The sequence below is a fragment of the Ursus americanus genome, chromosome 17, assembly GCF_024610735.1.
Source record: "Ursus americanus isolate L20-20 chromosome 17, mUrsAme1.1.p, whole genome shotgun sequence".
In the NCBI taxonomy this organism is placed as follows: Eukaryota; Metazoa; Chordata; class Mammalia; order Carnivora; family Ursidae; genus Ursus; species Ursus americanus.
The window spans coordinates 5,224,973-5,244,644 of record NC_142143.1 but is presented as its reverse complement, the minus strand read 5'-3'; the positions used below and the strand labels follow the sequence as shown (position 1 = coordinate 5,244,644).

The following is a 19,672-nucleotide window of genomic DNA, read 5'->3' as shown; positions in this document are numbered from 1 at the left end:
GGAGGGTTGCATGGCATGCGAATTCTTTGTCCGTGGAGCAGTTAGGAAAAATAGTGCTCGGCTGGGAGCGGAGTCTGAGCTCGTCAGTTTCTCTCGGACCTTATGTCAGTGTCTGTGCATATTTCCAAGGTGGTGTCCTTAACCTGGAGGAGGATGGGTGATTTGGGACAGATGTGGGCTGGTGGAGTCTTCCTCCTCATCGTCCTGTCCCCGGTCCCTGCCCTGGTGGCACCTGTCCCCAATCAGGGGCTGGGGTTTGCTCAGATGGTCTCATCCTGTCACCAGTACGACACTTTGGGGCAGGTATGATGCTGTCCTCATCGGGAAAGGGAGAATGGGGACCCCCCAGCAGTGGCGTGCACAGTCTTGCCTGACCTTGTGTGCTTAGAAGGGAGACTTGGACGAGGTTCTTACGGGACCAAACACATGGTCAGGAAGCTCTGAGCTGAGACAGTGTCCGTTAAACTTTTAATTTGACTTTGACCCGTGGCAAGAAATGCATTTTACCCAGAAACACCGATTCAGACCTACATTTATTCATATCCATGAAATCATAGCTTATGGTAAGTGAAACACATTGACCTTTTCTGTTCGATTCCGTTTCATTTCATTAGAGAAATGTGCTGGTCACACTCAGCTGATTTTACGACCCTCTGGGTCCGGATGATGGTTTCAGTATGTGGCCTGAGAGGTACAAGGAGGGAATGAGTCAGTGAGTGTTAAGGGGCCCAAGCAGTCTGGGGACTCTCACTGTTGGGCCGGTGTTGGATGCTCCAGCCTGACGTCTCAAACTCTCATTTGTTCCTTGTCGTTCATTATCCTTCAGCTTCTCAGGCAGTCGCTCATCCTTGCGTTTGAGGCTTTTTGCCTCCTTGCTTGGATTTAGCCCTGGGTAGTTTATCCCTTTGGATGCTGTTGTACGTGGAAGTTGTCCGTGCGCCTGGAATTCACCGAGCGCACAGCCCGGCTGCCCTGGTCCTGGCTGGCAGAGCCCCTGTCGGTTCTTGTGAAGGTGCCCTGCTGGCCGCTCACTTTCAACCAGACGGGAGGTCGCACCCCTGCCGATGGGGGCGGGGAGGGGGCTGGTGGCAGCGAGGGATGAGCTCCTGGCCCCGCAGGTGGACGAAGCCAGCCGGCTCTCAAGTGTCTCGATTGTCACCTGGCGAGCCCGATAGAGGCCAGGGCCGGGCGCCCAGCGTGGTGCAGTTGGCAATCATTACGCCGCAGAGCAGGCTGTCCTGGTGACAGGTTATCTCCTTACGCAGCACCCCCAGATCCACCTGATTAAGAGAGCTGCAGAGGGGTGCTCCCTGCTCTTGTGGTGTCCGCCCGAGTGGTGAGTTAGCTCCAGAAGGCGCTGCAGAATCCTGGGTGAGATCACGGCGCGGGGGAGGGGGGGGGTTCTCACCAGTTCCTGGTGAGCGGCGCCGAGGCTGAGGTGGGAGTCTGTTGACCGGAGCCTTAGGGCCCTTATCAGTGAGGTGGGATCTCGGATGGTTCTGAGGATTAGGCTGGTTCTGAGGATTAGGCCGGGCCTTGCACGGACAGGCTGAGCACAGAGCCCAGCGGGAGGGAGGCCCAGGGCCCGGTGGCTTATCTTCCTCCTCAGCTGCGAGCGCTTCCTGGCAGCCACACTGCCCTCCCTCCGTGCTGCATGCTGTGGGCGCCGTTGTGACCCATTTCACAGATGAGGAACCTCAAGGACGGAGAGGAGAGTGCTCTGCCCCGGGGCCCAATGGCGTGGATGCAGACAGCTGGGAGCCACGTGGAGCCTTGTACTCTGCCTTGTCACCCTGGGTGGGTCACTGTCACCCTCAGTCTCGGTTTCCTTTTCTGTCAAATGGGCATGAGGACGCCCGCCCTGCCTTCTTGAAAGACTCGTTGGGAGGTTTCACTCCAGGCAACACCTTGGCCTAGCCTCCTGTGTCAAGGTGTGTTCATTTTGAAAGAGGGGGTCTGGCAGAGTAGATGCAGCTGTCCAGCTGATGGGGGGAAGCAGAGCTGTTAATTTGGGGGAGGGGCATTCAGTGTTGGGGGCCGCAGTTGGGGGCAGGGTGTGGCCCTGCTCATGGACACCTGTCTCCCAGCGGGCACTCGGGTCCCTTTCGACCCCAGAGGTGCAGGTGAGCGGCCATGGCCAAAACCCCACAAACAACGACAACCGAGAAGAAGGCCACGGCCGGGCCTTGCATGTGAGTGAGGTGAGATTCAACAGCTTCCTCTTGACTTCTGTGTGGAGGGAGGGTCTCGGCTCCGAGCCAGCGAGGTCAGGCTTGTGTGGGTGGCCAGTGACACATCCAGCTTGTAGGATCTCACGCAGCAAGGTTCGGCTTAGGCAAATAAGCCTAGAAGAGACGGAGGAGTGGCCTCAGAGCACCGGACCCAGGGATTGGGCCCCGCTGTGACCCTGCCCTGCAGGTGTGGCTCACTGGCTTCCGGCATGACGGGTGGGGGGTGGAGAGCCTCGCCACCCCCCCACCCCCAGGTCTCTTGTCGCATGGCCGCCTCCCAGAAAACCCGGGAGACTTTGGTGAGCGCGGTGGGCGTTGCCGTCACATGGATGACCCCGTCCGCGAGCGGGAGAGGCAGTCAGCCACGGGGGGAGCTATTCCTCTTCCCTCCCTGCTCACTCCAGGCTCCAGGAGAGAAGCATAGGTCCGTCCCTCGGGGTTAGCTCCGGTCTGATTAAATTTGGTGTTGTCCCACACCTTGTAGCCGCGCATATACAAGTACCCGCCAAGCGAGATGCGAGCAAGGGACACACGCGGCGCAGATGGCATCTGAGCTCCGTTAGAGTAAGTAGTAAAGGGCCAGCAGTAAAGGGCCCTCGGAGGCAGTGTCCCCACTGCTGCGGAGGCCCCACGGATGGGTTTTATTTTCGTCTGTGTTGGAGTGATCCGATTCTAAGCACGACTTGGGAGCCCATTGTGGTGAGGAGCTTTCGAGGCTGCAGGAGCCCTGGAGACTCGGGCCGTAAATCCAGCTCGAATTCGTACCTCATTCCTGAAAGGCGGGGCCCTCGCTCTGCCCCGGCCGTGGGCTCAGCTACCCGCAGCGTGGAGCGAGTGGACTTTGGTGTGTGGGCCGCGCGGGCCTCTGCCTCTGGCCTCTGCTGGTCTCCAGCGGGGATGGGCTCCCACGCCCACTGTGAACGAGCCTGCAGCCTGCCTCGGGACTGTGGGCGGGCAGGGCCTGGGGTGCCTGTGCTGGGCTCACCCACACCCCTGCCTCCACGGCTCAGTCACCACCAGCAGGGTCTGCACACTGCTACTGCCAAGGGCCGGCTGGGAGGTCTTCTAGCCCCAGTGGCAACTACTGAATTCTGCTCGCAGAGCCATGGAAGAGTACGTGGCTGGGCGGGGCTGTGTTCCAATAAAGCTTTATTTACAAAAGCAGACCAGAGGCCAGATTGGGCCCCCAGGGGTTTTACGGTCCCGCGATCTGTGGTATAGATTAGACAGTCCTTTCTGTCTTCTGAAACTGTTCCTGGGACAGGATTCCCAACAGCCCCATCCCCTGCCGGCTCCCGAGCCCCATCTGTGCTGACGAACAGCCAGGAAAGGAGAAGCACAGATCTTCCATGACGCTTCAGCCAGGAGCCGTGAATGTCTTCCTGCCAGTTAGCGGAAAGGGTCTCATTTGAGGTGCCAGGTAATCTAAGACGTGTGCTTTGTGGCTACGCGTTCCCTGCTGCAAAATACATATAATTCTTACGAAGTGAGAGGGAGGGCCCGGAAGAGCTCTTACATCAGGCGGGCTTGCTTATAGGCACTGGGGGGATTAATAACAAATAATCTTCAGCGGAGAATGTTCCGCTGGCTAGGCTGCCGCCATATATATAGCCTGTGACTCTATCCCTGGGCGTTGGGCCATTAAGGAAGCTCTGGAGGCCCAGCCTTGACGGGAGCCAGGTGAGTGGTTCCGTGTCTCAAGGAGCGAGTCTCAGACTCAGCCGCAGTGGGAAAAGGGAGAGAAGCAACTGCCCACATTCCCTCTTGGTGGAGGGAGCACTTTTTGTAGTTGGCGTGCCAGGGGGCACTTTGCTTGTGCCCCGAATGAAGGAGCCGTGAGAGGAGATTGAGCGGAGGTCTCTGTGATGGGTTGAGCTGTATCCCCCCTCCAAACCCCTAGATGTATTCAAGTCCTAACACCCAGCACCTGGGAATGTGACCTCATTTGGAAATAGGGTCTTTACAGATGTGATTTAGATGTCGGTTAGGATGAGGTCCCGGAGTGGGGTGGGCCCCTAATCCAATGTGATTGGAGAAGGGAGACGTGGTCACACGCAGGGAGAAGGCAACGTGACCGCGGCAGCCACAGCCAAGAGCCGCCAGGGACTGATGGCCACCACCAGAGTCCAGGGACAGAAGAAGCACGACCGTCCCCTGGAGGCGTCAGAGGGAGCACGGCCTTGCCACCTTGCTCTCAGACTTGTGGCCTCCAGCCTGCGAGGGGACGAATGTCTGTGTGCAGCCCCTCAGTTTGTGGTCATTTGTTATAGCGGCTGGTACCACGGGCACCATCAGAGTCTTCCTCTGGCCTTGGACCTGCTGGCAGGCTCGGTGGTTCTCCAGCCACTGAGGCCGTGAATGACGTTGGAAGGTCGCCCGTGGACGCGGAATTAGAGGCGTTCACCGGAAGCGCTCCGTGACGGGTCCGCCCTCCGCGAGGCGTGCGGGGCAGAGCCAGGACCCAGGAGAGGCCGAAGGACTTCAGATGCGCTTCCCTTCACCTGGTACTGAGAGTGCTGTAAACATTCGTGTCCGGCCCTCAGCCCTGTCCTCAATCCCCCGCCCCTTGGAAATGTGAAAAACGTGTTTTATGAATTCTGTTAACCATTGAGAAGTTGGGAATCGGTTCTTGCGAGGGTCCAAAGAGTAGATACCTCAGACTTGGCGAGCCAGCCGTCTCTGTAGAAACCATCAACGCCGCCGTAGCCTGAAAGCAGCTGTAGACAGTAGACACAGAAACACACAGGTGTGGCCATGTGCCAGTAAAACCTTTTACAAGAGTAGGTGTTGGGCCAGATTTGGCCCATGACTGTACTTCGCCAGTCCTGGTGTAAACCAGCAGTTACCAGACCCCACATCTGTCTGACATGTTCTGCTTTCTAGAATGTTCTCTGAGCGATGGCCATTTAGAGTGTTCTGTTATTCCTACCTTCCACGATGCTCACCTGAAGGGAGGATTAGAGCCTATTACCGGCAGTGCGGATAAGCAAGCCGAGATTTCTGTCCACGAGAGACGGCGGTGTTGGCTTGGTGCCCAGGAAGTATGCAGCACGTCTGTCTTTTTACCTAGCTCCCTCCTTCTCAGGAACACGGTCCTTAAAATATATATGGTGACATGGCAGCGTGATTCACAATAGCCCAGAGGTGGAAGTAATCTCTGTGTTAGTCAACGGATGAGGGGATAAACGAAATGTGGGCCATCTGTACGTGGCACAAGATTCAGCCTGAACAAGGAGGGGGATGCTGACACCGGCTACGACACGGCCGAACCTCGAGGGCATTGTGCCAAGTGAACCAAGTCCCAGAATGACAAATACTGTAGGATTCCGCTTATATGGGGTCCCTAAAGCAATCAGATTCATGGAGACAGAAAGCAGAGTGCTGGGCGCCAGGGGCTGGGGGAGGGGGAAGGGGAAGTTGTGTCATGGGGACGGGGTCTCAGTTTGGGAAGACGAAGTTGTGGAGGTGCGTGGTGGTGGTGATGGTTGTAGAGAGTGTGAAGGTACTTGAAATGGTTTTTTGTTATGTATATTTTACCAGAGTTTAAAAAATAAAGGAAAAAACCCTGGGAAACACACTACACATACAAAAGAGCGTACGTATGTACAGTTTAAAGAATAATTTAGAAAGTACCCATAGCCCTAGCGCCCTGCTTAGGTAACGTTGCCTGTACCACCCCCGCCCGACTCCGCCCCCAGCAGAGGTGACCCACCCCCACGCTGAGCACGTGCTTCTCACTTGTTTGCCTTCCCGGTCCTGTAACCACACACGCGCACACTCCTGGGTGTTTGGTTGTGCCTGACTTTGAACGCTACGTGCCTGGAGCCCCACTGTGCGCATCCCTGTGACTCGGGGTCGCCCAGCCGCACACACAGCTCAGCTCTGTGGTGTAACCGCGCTGCCCCCCTCTGCACCACCACGTTGGACCCCGTATCAGCGGCCCTGTGACTTCGGAACTGAGGCGCACCTGGGCTGAGTTTTGACTTAGACGCAGGAGAGCAGGTGGCGAAGGGTATGGATGGCCGGGCTCCCACTTGTGCCCGTGGCGCCCCCTCCCCTACCTTTGGAATCCCGTTGGGTGACTTACCCTACCTCTCTGCGCCCTGGTTTTCCCATCCGGTGATGGACGGTACTATCTATTTAAGACGCCCAGAAACAGCGGCTGGGACGTGCTCAGAAAGGCAGCTGGCTGGGAAGCCGCAGTGGGGTCCTTGTTGGGTAGGCCCTGCTGATGATCGTTTCTCTGGCAAAAATGCTCGGTATGTAAGTTTATCGTTCCATTTGTGGGAAAATTAAACACATTTAAGAGTAAATTAAATTAGGGGATTAGTGATCATTAGCTGCGTGAATGCTTTTTTGAGAAATGCAATGTACCAGGCAGGATCTGGTACACGGTGGCATGCTCGCTAAGTATGTGTGTGAACGAAGGATAATTTGATGAGCCAATCAAGTCATATATAATGGGATTATTTGGTTCTAAAACTAATGAGGTGACTGAGAGCAGGAACAGCTGCTAAAAATAATCCCGTGCTTCTAGAAAACCGAAAGACGAGAGAAGAGGCTTGTGCTGGATTGCAGCCAGGAGCCAGGCCCGGAGAGCTGGCACGCTGTGTCCCGGGAGCCGTCCAAGCGCCCATTTGGGACCATGGTTTCAAAGCTGGCATTTATCAGCACTCTGAGCAGACCTGTCTCGGGTGCGGCTGCCTCAGACAAGCTCGGGAAACCAGCGGATAGAAACTGGAATGCTCACTTTGTAGCTTACAGCGTGAAGTGCGCTGGGATCCCAAGTCTCCGGCCTCGGCACCTGGTCCCCAGGGCGTGGCGGATGGGGGAATGAGTCGTTCATTACCTTTTCCTAGTTTCTGGTGGTCCTCAGCTTATCGACACATCACTCCAGCCTCTGCCTCTGTCACCGTATGGTCACCTTCCCTCCTCTGTGTCTCATTTCCAAATTTCCCTCTCCCTGGAAGCACACCAGTTGAGCCCACCCTGACCCTGTATGACTTCCTCTTAACTTGGTAACACCTGCAAAGGCCCTCTCTCCAAGTAAGATCCCATGCACAAGTTCCGGGTGGATGTGAATTCTGGGGTTCGCAGGATCCGGCACTTAGTAAGTGCCTAAAACTCGTCAGTAATTATTACTTTTATGATTATTCTCATAGATGAGGGAGTGATGGGGATAAATTGTAAACACGTAGTTAATCGTACTTGGTCTTGGGGCTGTATACTCTGGTTCATCGTGAAGTCTGCTCTTGGTTTTGAAGGGAGAAGGCTTGGTCTTTCTCTTTTCACTTGAAAAAGACTGTGGAGCGTGTGTCTGCCCAGCGCCCACAGCTTCCAAATGGATAAGCTCTTTAGATTAACTTCTGCTTTATAATCGCATTCTGTTTTTTGACGCATAAGATAAACAGCAAATTTTCCAGTTATTCGCTCCTTTTTTTTTTTTTAAAGATTTTATTTATTAATTTGACAGAGAGAAACAGCCAGTGAGAGAGGGAACACAAGCAGGGGGAGTGGGAGAGGAAGAAGCAGGCTCATAGCGGAGGAGCCTGATGCGGGGCTCGATCCCGAAACGCGGGGATCACGCCCTGAGCCGAAAGCAGACGCTTAACGACTGCGCCACCCAGGCGCCCCATCCAGATATTCGCTCCTTTAAAATGAACACTGCTCCCTGTCAGCCTTGGGGAGTTGAATGGGCTGGTACAGTGTCCCTTTCTTGTTCTTTTTTTTTTTTTTTTTAAAGATTTTGTTCCTTTCTTGTTCTTAAGGGAGAAGGGCGGCCACGAAATGTGGGCGTTGAGTGTAAATTCGGAATGTCGTGTGCTGGGTGTCGAGGATATTGGCTGAAAAAACGGTGTCCTACAGCTCCGCCTTTCCCAGTCTCCCCTGCCTTGTTTGACAGGTACAGAGGTGTGTCATTAAACAGGTACAAAGACTGCTGTCATTGGATTTTAAATAGCTCTTGTCATTCGCATCGTGGTGTATTTGCCTAACATAGCGGAGGGATGGATGCGACTGTCCCAGGCGGCATTCTCCCCCGCCCTCCTCTGCAGTGCTTTCTCTCCTTGTCATCGGAGGAAACCTTTTTGCTTATGTTCTGAGAAGGTGGGAAGGATTCAGAAACAAAGGGTGGCTTCTTGCATGAGAATTTCATGACTGATCGTCATGGGGCATCTTCTGCTCCAGTATCTGAGGGGTGAGGAATCACTTCCAAGAGGAAACTTCCAGAAGTTGAGCAGGAGAATCTGAGGCTGAGCTGGAAGCGAGAGAAATCGACGGTGAGAAAGGTGGTCAAAGCCGGGTGCTTCGGGGCCCGTGTCCCCATGTTCCGGGTGTGCGGGCGTGAGGACACCGGACTTCGTGCGTCCTGCTGGGATGGAACGGGGACGGTGTCATCTGTGATGTGGCCGCATTAGGCATTGGGGGCCATACAGAAGTCGGGATGCCGCTGGCTCCCTGGACCATGGGCCCCGAAGATCAAGTCTGGTGTCACTCAGGAAGAGAAGTGGTGGAGGAGAGGGAGGTGCTGGGCTCTGTTCCTTCCTTCTGGAATACTGTGGGTTCCCGTTAGACACGGTTCTCATGTTCTCCCCAGCAGCCACCAGTCTGTTCTCTGCATCTATGAGCTGGTTTTTGTTTTTTGTTTCTTTAAAAATCTACCTATATCGATATATATCCGTATATATGATTCTTTCAGAGGAGACCATGGGGTTCCTGATTCTCTTACAGTTTTTCAAGTGGACAATTGGTTTCCTTTTAAAAGCTAGGTGGCATCTTCCATGACTGACCCTCTGGTTTCTGTCCCCCGGGGAGCTGAGCACCAGCTTTGGGCATCTGCTTGGCTGACTTGGTGACGCCGAGGTGCTGAGAAGACCCCCTACTCCCCGCGCAGGCTCTGTGTGCCGGCCGAAGGCCCCTCTCCCTGGAGCACCGGCGGGCCCCCACGGGCTGGTAGCCGCTCCGTTCGCGGGCTGGCGAGGGCCTCCCTGCCTCCGCTCTGCTCTAGCCGGAGGGGCACCCCAGTGCCCTCTGGGGCCCTGGCGGCGGGCTCCGTGTTACTTTAGGTTTGCCAGGCTTGTCATAACAAAGTACCGTAGACTGTGGCTGAAGCAATAGTCACTTACGTGCTCACAGTCCTGGAAGTCCAAGGTCAAGGTGCCAGCGGGCTTGGTTTCTCTCCCTGGCTTGCCAGTGGTGTCTTCCCTCTGCACGTCCCCGGCTTCTGTCTCTGTGTGTCCACACTTGCTCTTCTTATAAGGCCACCAGTCAGGTTGGATCAGGGTCCACCCCTATGACCCCATTTTTCCTTAATCTTCTTTTTAAAGGCTCTGTCTCCAAATCCGGTTACATTCTGAGGTCCTGTGGCTGAAGACTCTGACATTTGAGTTCTGGGGGTGGGGGGGGGGTGCAGTGTAGCCCATAGTCACCCAAACACGAGAACCAGCAGAGCAAGATCAGCCTGGGGCCTTCATTGGCCTTGGGTGTCTCCGACTTGCGTCACCAGCTCCTTGGCCTCACCTCTGCATGACCCCTGGTTTGTCGAGTGGGTGTGGAGTGTGGGGTGAGGCAGGGGTGCCTGGGGAGACTGGGATCCCGATGCCCGTGACTGCTCGAGGCCCCAGAGCACCCCTCTGGAACCCCGCCCGCGGGAGAGCCAGCTCCGGGCCCCGTGTCTGTTGGGCTCACACGCTCCCGCCTAAGCAAACCTGGGCACTGGCGGAACCATCAGGCGACACCTGCGAGAAGAATGTGTCTCCCTGGGAGTTGGGGCTTGCTAGTAATTACCACAAATAAGAGCTCCCGTGTGTCCCGGGGCCGGGTGCCGCAGGACCCCGTTTATCTCCGTGGCTGCCCCAGGAGCTCGGTACGGTTGGCAACCCCATCTTAGAGATGTGGAAATGCAGACATGTGGCCTGTCCAGGTCACCCAGCTGGTGGGTGCCTGGGCCCGGCTTTTGAAACCGGCTGGTGCGTCCAGTGGCCAAAGCGGGGAGCAGGTCTAGTTCCCCTTTCCAGGATCTTCCTGGGCACTTCCGCCCTGGGAAGTGAGCACCGCCGACAGCAAATCTGTCAGCCTCCGCTCTTCGTGGCCTCGGCTCTGGCTTAGGCTTTCTGTTTCTGGTGTCTGATTTCTGTTGTCGTGGAAACGGGGTGACAAGTGTTCCTTGTTAGCGCGGGGGTGCTCCTGACGGAGTTGGCAACCGGAAGGCAGCCTGGGGCGCCGCGGGACTGCCCTGGCACCCTGCCCCAGAGCCCGGCCTCCAGCCCCAGGCCCAGATCGAAGGCTTATCGGAGGCCAGCGTCTGCTGGGCCGTATCCCCCACCCCTCCGCCCTGAGCCACATAACGGTGACTCGGGTCCCGCCTCAGGAATGGATACTCCCTTCCTTCCTTCTCTGCGCTGTGGGTCGGTTTTCCTGGAGCAGTTTGCTGGCCCACGAGGCGGTTGGCAGTGAGGATAGAAATAGTGTTTCGTGGTTAGCAGAGTTCTATCATTTGAAAGCAGCCCTGTCCTCTGGGCGGCCCGATCCCTCGTGGCCTTCCTCAGAGTGCCCAAAAGAGGCCTTTCCCACAAATTGCAAGTCATGGGGTCCCCGCATCCATATATGAACGCGATGTGTGTGCTCTGGGTGCCCGCTGCGTGCCCGCCGGCCGGGCACTCGTCTGCGTTTCTCACGTGTCCTCCAGCCGCACCACCTCCCGGCCAGTGAGTGCCCCCCGTTTTCTGACCATTTTCAGCAGGAGTCAAACCCGGGGCCGGCCCTAATTCCTCGTCTGCTTTATGAGGGAGGGTTGTTTAGACCAGAATGGGCCCTGGGCTGGCCGTTTGATTTACCGGGAAGGGGACAAGGACGTTGGCGTGAGGACGGTGGGGTAAGAGGGTCCTTGGGAATCCCCCCTCGGCCCTGATGGACGGGCACCTGCTATGTGCACCGCAGCGTGTCGAGATGCTCCCGTCGCCCGCGGGGTCGTGTGGGTCTTTGGGCCTAGAAGAAGAATGGCGTTTGGAACATTTTCAGGGACAAGTTACAATGATGCTGCTTTTAGGGGCTACCTGATAGGATGGATTTCTTTTTAATGACCTTTGGTTCTGTCTTTCCCCTTTAACTGGCTGTTCTTGGCCAGGATCTGGCTCGTGTTGTCACCACTGGATAAGCGATTCATTCTGTCTTTCCTGTGGGAGCAGCGGACGGTGGAAGGCGTTTGTGCTGCACAGGCAGGGGTGCCCTGGCATAGTTGCCCTGATGCTCTGTCTTCCTTCCTGGGAAGGAGATTGTGGGACAGGTGATGTGCCCCGTGCGATCCTCATGAAACTTCATAGTTGAGGAAGCTGAAGTCCAGAGAGGCTAAGTAAGCTGCCCAAGGTCGCACAGCAGTCGGGACCTGCAGTCGGGGGTTTAGTTGGAGCTCTTCAGGTCGGCTTGAAGGCCATCTCCCTGGGGCCTGCTGGGGACAGTGAGATGGTGGCTATTTGGAAGCCCCTGTGCCTCTGACACCGAGAAAGCTCCCAAGAACGCTCCTTCCCCACCTGGGGGAGTAAAAAAACACATTTTCCCTGGGCTCTGCCTGGTTTAAAAAAAAAAAAAAAGGTGGGGCACCTGGGTGGCTCAGTCGTTAAGCATCTGCCTTCAGCTCAGGGCGTGATTCTGGCGTCCTGGGATCGAAACCCGCATCGGGCTCCCTGCTCCACTGGGAGCCTGCTTCTTCCTCTCCCACGCCCCCTGCTTGTGTTCCCTCTCTTGCTGGCTGTCTTTTTCTCTGTCAAATAAATTAAAAAGAAAAAAAGGGACACTGGAACTCGGGTCCTCAGGGGACCGAGATAGGAGCCTTCCCTCAAGGAGGTCACAGGCTGATTTTTGTTTGTGTCTTGATCGTTCACATTGTTTTGAGCGGGCTTTTTGTAGGGGTGTGGGGACCTTTCTGGAGGAGAAACCAGCAGTTGAAGGAAGAGCTTAAGGAGACCCAATGCAGGGAGGCTCTCTGCTCGCTCTGGGGCAGCTCTTCAGAGACAGAAGGGTTTACCATAGGCGCAGAAAGCAGCTGAACCAGGCCACTGGCTCTTCCTGTGCAGAGGTGGGGTGAGGAGGGGTGCAGGAATGGATGGCTGTTGGAAGGGCTTGGCGGCTGGTGGAGGGGCAGACCCTGCTGCCCTCCCCTCAGGCTCCTGGGTAGCTACATTCACTGCCCATCCCCCAGGGGAGTCTTGAGGCACAGGAGCACGGTCAAGGCTCTGAGAAGTTCTGCAGAAAAAAATCCTCTGTTCACTTCTGCTTCACCCACTGCTTCCACTGCTCCCTTGACCCGGGCTGAGTTCCTACCAGACCTAGGGACGCCTAGGGTAGGTCAGTGGAGCCCGCTTGGGGACCGGAAATGATGGGGACAGCCAAACACGCATCTTGCTCATCTGTGCCTCGCCGTTCGCGGGTCGTCTCAGGTTCTGCTGGATGTCCGCGAGCTAGTTTCACAGCAGTCCTGATTGGGCTTTCTGCCTGGAAAGTACAGCTGCCGATGGAGGTGGAGGTCTGTGAAACTCTCGGTTAGGAAAGGGTCCCCAGGCACCCGAAGCTTGGAGACCGACCTGAGCGTGCCCTCCACTGTGGCTCCAGGACTACCTGCTCGCACACCGCCCACCCCCAGCCCGCTCTGCTTGGCACCCAGAGGCCTTCTCTGGAATAGCACTGGTCATCAGTGTGTTTATCACCTCCTTGGCTTGAGGTCTGCTGCGCAGGAGGGCGGGGGCAGGGCAGCTGTGATGGGGCTCACCATAGCGGGTACACATTTATTCTGGATGCTCGGCTAGTGGGACGGTAGGATACAAGTCCTAGCTCCATCTCTGACTGGCCATTCCTTTATTTTCCTCATCGGTAAAATGGGGGTAAGGAGCGGCGCCCTCTCCCTGCTCTTAGGACCCTGTATAGCCATTCCCGGGAACCCAGAAGTCGCCGCTCCTTCGGTCCCTGCCTGGTGTCGCCTTGTGTCCTGGCTCCCTCTGCCTCCTCCCTACCCTCTTACCTACCTACGGGGATCCAGGACTGTAAGAACTTTCCAGGATTTCTTAAATGCCCGTGACTCCCCTTGCCTGTTATTTGGCGGAGAGTGCTTTGTCGCTGCGGAGACTTGGTTCCAGGGTGAAGGTCAGCACTAGGCTGCCTCTCCTTGGGGCAGGGCGCCTGCTTGCAGAGCCTCTGTCTGCTGGTCTGCAGGGGCAGCCCCGTCCCGGCAGCGAGGAGCCTGCGTGAGCTCGTGCAGGAGCGTGCGGGGTGGGCAGGCTCTCCAGAGGCAGACTTCCTTCCTCCCATGGCGCCAGGCCCCGTCGTCTCTGCCCCCACCCTGCAGGCCGTAGCAGGGATTTCAAGTTGGGGGTGGAATGGGGCGCGAGAAGGGAACTTGAGAATGAAGAGGTGGCAGTTTGTGGACCGTCTCCTTCCCGGCTTTATTAGCCATCCTCCTGCTACAGGCCGACCCCAAGCAAAAGGACACACTTACCCCAACCTGCTGGGAATGTGACGACAGAGGCTGCCACTGTCTCCTTTCTCCTTGTAGGCCGGGCTCCTTCAAGACTTGGTTCCAAGGTTACCTCCTCCAGGAAGCCTGCCTGGACTGCTACTTGTTCCCTCTCAGGTCCCTAGCGTTTTCACACAGCTCCATTATTTGTCTCCTGGATGCTGAGCCCCTCGGGGCAGGACCTGGCCGCCTGGTGCCAGGCCTGGTGTTGGTGGATGTCCGCTAATGGTTGCGGGGAGGGGGGTGGATGAGCAGAAGTAAACTGAACCAGATCTTCTCACAGCTCTGCTATGAATGTGCATAAAAAACCAGACTTCTATGAAGTGGAGGAAATACAAACTAAAAGTGAATTAGTATAGGCACGCCTACTCGCCCCAGCCCCTGACTATTAACCTCTCAGCCGCCTTCTACAAACAAAGGGACCCCGGGGAGGAACTGTGTGTGTCCCTCAGTGTTCTCTTCAAACACACAAGTTCCCGTGCAGCTGGGGACGCAGGACGCGCCTTTGAATTGGGGTCTGCTGAATGGAAGTGCTCACTGACTGTGGAAGGCCCGGCAAGGCCTGGCAGGGAGCACCCCTCGGGGGGGGGGGGGCGGACAGCAACAGAATGTGAGGACTTCGGGGCAGGAAGGAAGCGGGGTGCTGTGACAGTCACCCAAGGGACCTGGGGGCGGGCATCTGGAAGCACGAGGAGGGGCTGGTCATCTAAAGCTTCTGCAGACAGAACACACCCCACGGTTTTGAAGCCTTCCGGTCCTGTTGCCCACACCGTGGACTGGGTGAGCAAGGTGGACAGAAGACGTCTCGGGACTGTGACCCTGGGCTGGGCTGGTCCAGCTGTCCCTGCCTAGCCCCCCCCCCCCCACCAGAGTGCAGAGTGTGGACCCTGTGGAAGCCCTGGTTTCTTTGGGGAGGGAGGGGCCCCGTTGCCAGGGCAACCAGAGGTGGGGAGGTGGGAGGCCAGGCCTTCCGCAAATGGCTGAGCTTGTTGCCACGCCAGAGGGCAAGCACCACACGAGGACCCCCTCCAGCACCTCACCCCCCCTTGGAAGGAAGGGGCTATGGGATGGGAGGGGAGCAGTAGGCATGACCCCCTGCTGCCTTCCCCATGCCCCTGCTCTGGCTGCCTGGCCGGGGCTGGTGAGGGTGTGTGGACTTCAGCGTCTGGCCAAGAGCGGGGCATGCAGCGTGGTCATGAAGATGGATGGACGGGGCTGCGGGGCTTGCTCCTGGCCTTGGGCCCCCACCTCATGTCCACATGCATTTCTCATGCAGCAAAGAGACAGAAGAGTCTGGGCTGTCTCTTTGTGCCAACGACACCACCCTGTGTGTTCCCTGGAGGCTGGAGGTGGGGCCTGGTTGGGAACAGGCCTGAGCCCTTCTCCCGAAGGTCTAGAGGCAGGGACCCCGGCTCACACTCACGCTTGGTTCCACTCTGTTGTTATTTTAATGCTGGACTGCTCGTGTCCAAGTTGAACAGATGCTCTCTAAGCCCAGAGTCCTGTGTCCCCTCGGTGCCCTGGGTATGGTTTGCAAAGCATAGGACAGCTGGATGGGGTCCATGACAGCCCTGTGAGGGGGGAGTGCACAAGGCCCTGGCCCCCATGGGGTTCTGACCTGAGTGAGGGTACCAGAGTGCCTATGGAAGCTGCCCGACTGTGCAGAAATGTCGGGAACCCTCACTGGCCAGCTTCTGGGCAGCTCAAGCAGGGTTTCTGCCCCGGGCACTGTTCACATTTTGCGCTGGAGGCGTCTCTGGGGCGGGGCCGGCCTGGGCTGTGCGGGCTGATGCCCTTAGCACCTGCGGTGTTCGGGCGTGACGGCCTTAACTCTCCAGACACCTCCACGCCCCTGGAGGACAGAATTGTCCCTGGAGACGGGTGGGGCCTGGTAGGATGCAAAGGACAGGCTCCTGGGGCCCAGGGCCGTGCACAGGTGTGCACGGATGTGTTTTGAAGGACACCAGGCTATCTCCCCATTCGACTAGCTCTATGCAGGAGTGGTGAGCGCGTCCCCTGCCTGCCAGAGGCCTGGTGACACGCGCGTTTGGCCCTGTGTGCGCACGTCTGTAAATCCCTGCGGCCCGCTGTGAGGTCCGCTGAGCGGCCTCCCCCACCTTCAGGTGAGGACACAGGGAGAGAGAGCTGGGTGCGAGTGTGACGATGATGTCACACGCACGGTGCTGAGTGCGACACAGAGGATGATGCTTCTGGCTCTGGCTTGGGGCTGACTTAACGGGGCACCGCGGACGGCGCGGCTGGGCGGACCTTCCTGCTTTCACGGTCTGGAGACCGCAAGGCCCAAGTCAAGGTGTCAGCCGTGTTGCGCTCCGTCTGGGGCTCTAGGGGAGGATCGACCTTGCCTTTTCCAGGTTGTGGTGGCTTCGGGTGCTCCTGGGCTTGGGGCTGCCTCACTCCGGGCTCCGCCTCTGTCTGCATGTGGCCGTATTCCCTCTGTGCCTCCTTGTCTCCGTCTCCTCTTCTTTTAAGGACGCCAGGCAGTAGGGCAGCCTCGTCTCAACTTAAAAACATCTGCACAGGGTGTCTGGGGGGCTCAGTCGGTGAAGCGTCTGCCTTCAGCTCAGGTCATGATCCCAGGGTCCTGGGATCCCCCACTGGGCTCCCTGCTCAGTGGAGAGCCTGTTTCTCCCTCTCCCTCTGCCACTCCCCCTGCTTGTGCTCTCTCTCTCTCTAATAAATAAATAAAATCTTTAAAAAAACAAAAACAAAAAAACATCTGTAGAGGCCCCTTATCCAAATAAGGCCGCATTCCCAGGCATGGGGGGGGGGTTAGGATTACAACATGTCTTTTCAACCCATAACATGATGAGTTCTTCCAAATCTTCCAGATCTGCCTGCCTCCCGAGTTCCAGCCCAGCCCGAGGGGAGGGTGCAGTGGGCTGGCGGGGAGCTCCCCCTGAGGGAGGCGTGTGGGGCTCTGGGAAGGGAGGCATCCGAGGGACACCTGGGAGGCAGGAACCTGCCCGGGTGTTTAGGGAGCTGCATGGCTTCCCTGCTTTTTTGTTCTGATAGGAAGCTGGTCTGCACGTGGCTTTAAACGTTAGAGCTACTGTCTGCATTTGAACTTCACAACTAGGAAAGTTCAAGGAGTCTAGAAAAAACATACGAGCATGGTAGTCGGGCTTGGTGATGTAAGTGCAAACACGCAGCTTCCTGAACGCCAGGGCGTTTTACAGACTGCGTGGTGGGAGCCGTGGAGTGGAGTCCCGGGCCCCCGTCCTGCCCCGTACCCTACAAGCCTTGTGTGCGTCCTTAATTCGGAGAAGCTGTGTTGAATGTGCCTGGCACAGGGCTGGGAGGAGTTACCTTGCCCAAGGGCACAGCCAGGTGGGTAGGCCGACTCCTCCCCACCATCCCCCTGCCTGGGCCCCGCCCGAGTCCTCAGGTTGGGGCCCCTGTGGGCGAAACCGCAGGGGGGTATCGGTTTCTTCATCAGCGCTAACATGATCCTGCTACTGGATGTATCCTGAGCCCGGTGAGCACTCTGACATCTGGGCTGGTGTTTACTGCGTATAGCCACTTGAACTATGACCTCGAGAGAGAATGGGTTCAGAGTGGCTGGGGCTGCTGCCCGGGATCCTGGGGGTCTGAGACCTGGAGCAGCAGGGGTGGGGCTGAGAAGATGCCTACGGCAGGTGCTCCAGGAGGAGAGCAGACGAGCAGGTTCAGGCCTGGAGAGGTGGTGGGGCACAGCTGTGGCCGGAAAGGTCAGGGGCTTAGCACATCCCCGGCTGCACCCCTCGAGCTCGTTCGGTAGCCAGGCGCGGAAGGAAGGGGGAGCGCGGTGGTCCCGTCGGCTGCTGTGCTGGCCCCTGGGGGAGGGGTCACCTCAGCTCTCGTGGACACCAGCCTGTGCTGCTCCTTCCGCATAAAGGTAATAATGCGATACATGTTAGTGGATTTGCCATCAAGGAGCCAACCTTCTCAGGCCTCATCGTCACACGCGCGTGACCTGCAGCGCTCGGGGACAGTTGTGTTTTTATCCACAGCGACGGTGGGACTCATCCTATGTGCTCGTTTGTGTTTGTTCTGCCTGCGTGACCGAGGCCGTGGCTGTTTCCATAATGGCTGCGTCATTGGAGCTCAGCCTGGGGTCCGGCGCAGAGTAGGTGCTCAGTAAAACGGGTGCAGTCAAAGAATGTTCTGGGCCTTTTGAAATGACGTGGAGGAGCTGGGGCTGTCTTGAGGCTGTTTTCTGTGGCTGCTGTAGTGAATGACCAGAAGTCTAGTGGCTTAAAGCAACACAGACTTGCAGTTCTTGGGGTCTGAAGTCCTACGATCCAGGTGTTGGCAAGGTTGTGCTCCTGGAGGCCCCAGGTGAGAATCCGTTTTCTCGACTTCTCAGCTGCTTGAGGTGTCTGCGTTCCTCGGTGTGGGGCCCACCCTGCATCTGCAAAGCCAACAGTGCGGTGTCTTCGCATCTCTTGCTGCTTCCGCTGTCTCATTGCTCACAGCTCCTCCTGTGTCCTTTTTAGAAGGACACTTGCAACTTCTTAGGGCCCACCTGGATAGCCAGGATCACTCCGTGTCTCAAGATCCTTAATGTAATCATATCCGTTAAGTCCCTTTTGCCTTGCAGAGCCACTGGTTGCAGGGATCAGGATGGAGACATCTTTGGGAGAAGGGGGGTGTTACTTAGCAGGGCACAGAGTCCCTAAAAGAAAACAGCTCCTACGAGTTCCGAAGAGGAACACCAGAAGTTCTGGAAGGTTAGGGTCCTGAATTCACCATTAATCTCCCGTGTGTCATTGAGTGCCTCCTCTTGGACTGGCCCCTTATGTCTGCCCTTCCAGGCCACTATGGAGGCCACTATGGACACGCATCCAGCAACAGGTGCATGCATATGCCTTGAACGTGACTGTGCTTGAAAGGAAAGCAATGGGATGGGGCCCAATGGGACTGTGTGGGGTGCAGTGGGGAACCTCGCTTCATCTGGCTGGCTGCGAGGAAATCTCCACTGGCCTCTGGCTCCTAGCTGCTCCTTTGGGACTTTCCCTCCAAAGTCTGGTCTCTGGGAACCCCAGCGGGTTGCCAAGATCCCTCTCCTTTGTTGCCTGGAGCGTGGAATCCAATCAGTGAGGGTGGGGTTGTGCTTGCCCAGGCGGGCCACCCGAAATGCTGCGTTGGCTCCTGGAGTGTCTCAGGTGAGGACACAGCCGCCAGCACCAGGGCTGCCCCCTTTGGAAGGTGCCCATCTGCCCAGCAGGCCAGATTCTCTAGTTTGGATGGAACCTTTGCAGAATGTGTCTGGTCTTGCTTCTGCTGGTGGAGATGGGCCACTAGAGGGCGCCATCCTGCCGGCTGTTTTCTCAGCCTCTTCTCTGGTCCTCCCCCCACCCCATCAGGTCTCTGGTGGCAGGTGCGCATAGAATTGCTTTTTTTTCTTTCTTTCTTTTTTTTTTTTTTTAACGACGTAATGATTTAATCTTCTTATTTTCTCAGCAGAGCACGCTTTGGACTTCCCTGAATATGATGAGACATTACCGATCAGATTAATTAATATGAGTTGGAAGCAGAGGGACCCGTAGAACTTGCTTTCCCAGGCTTACTTCTGAATTGCCATTTCTGTTTTCTCTTTATTAAGCACATTTCTCTCCCGGTGCGTTAGGCTCATTGGGTTCGCCTGCTCCTGGAAATGATCAGCAGATTTCGTAACCTGCCCCGTGCCTTTCGGCTCCAGGGGGCCGTGGCTGAAAAGCACAAAGGGGAGACATCGATGGGCATTTTTGATAATTCTGGGTTTCTTTGGGGGTGATGTCAGCCCTCTGCCCCCCCCTTCTGCTTATTTTAGACTCTCCCTTTTTATTAACTCATGACAGATTTTCATGACCAGTGATTGAAATTGCTTCCACGTCCTCACCAGAACCCAGCACAGTTGATTGGTGGAAATGTGATAAATGCACCTCCCCCAAATCAA

At 56.8% G+C, this 19,672-nt stretch overlaps 1 protein-coding gene and 1 long non-coding RNA gene across 6 annotated transcripts in view; both read left to right on the top strand.

Moving 5' to 3' along the window:
- The window catches only part of PARVB (parvin beta), a 98,089-nt gene that overhangs the window by 14,305 nt on the left and 64,112 nt on the right, over positions 1-19,672 (top strand). The window contains exon 1 of one of the 3 annotated variants that reach the window (XM_045779624.2): positions 10,808-10,936. The exons of the other annotated variants lie outside the window; for them this stretch is intronic. Within the exon in view, the coding sequence (XP_045635580.2) occupies position 10,936 (1 nt within the window). The 5' untranslated portion in view covers positions 10,808-10,935. Of the gene's footprint in view, positions 1-10,807; positions 10,937-19,672 lie in introns of those variants that run through there. 3 annotated transcript variants of the gene reach the window in all.
- LOC123780638 (uncharacterized) lies at positions 1,257-5,610 on the top strand. 3 transcript variants are annotated; one of them, XR_015727075.1, is made up of 4 exons: positions 1,257-1,797; positions 2,088-2,201; positions 2,716-2,795; positions 3,496-5,610. It is a non-coding gene; the product is annotated as an uncharacterized LOC123780638 (long non-coding RNA). The 3 variants fall into 3 exon arrangements; XR_006776465.2 differs by having other exon boundaries at positions 2,088-2,795; positions 3,496-3,651; positions 4,290-5,610; XR_015727074.1 differs by having other exon boundaries at positions 2,088-2,795.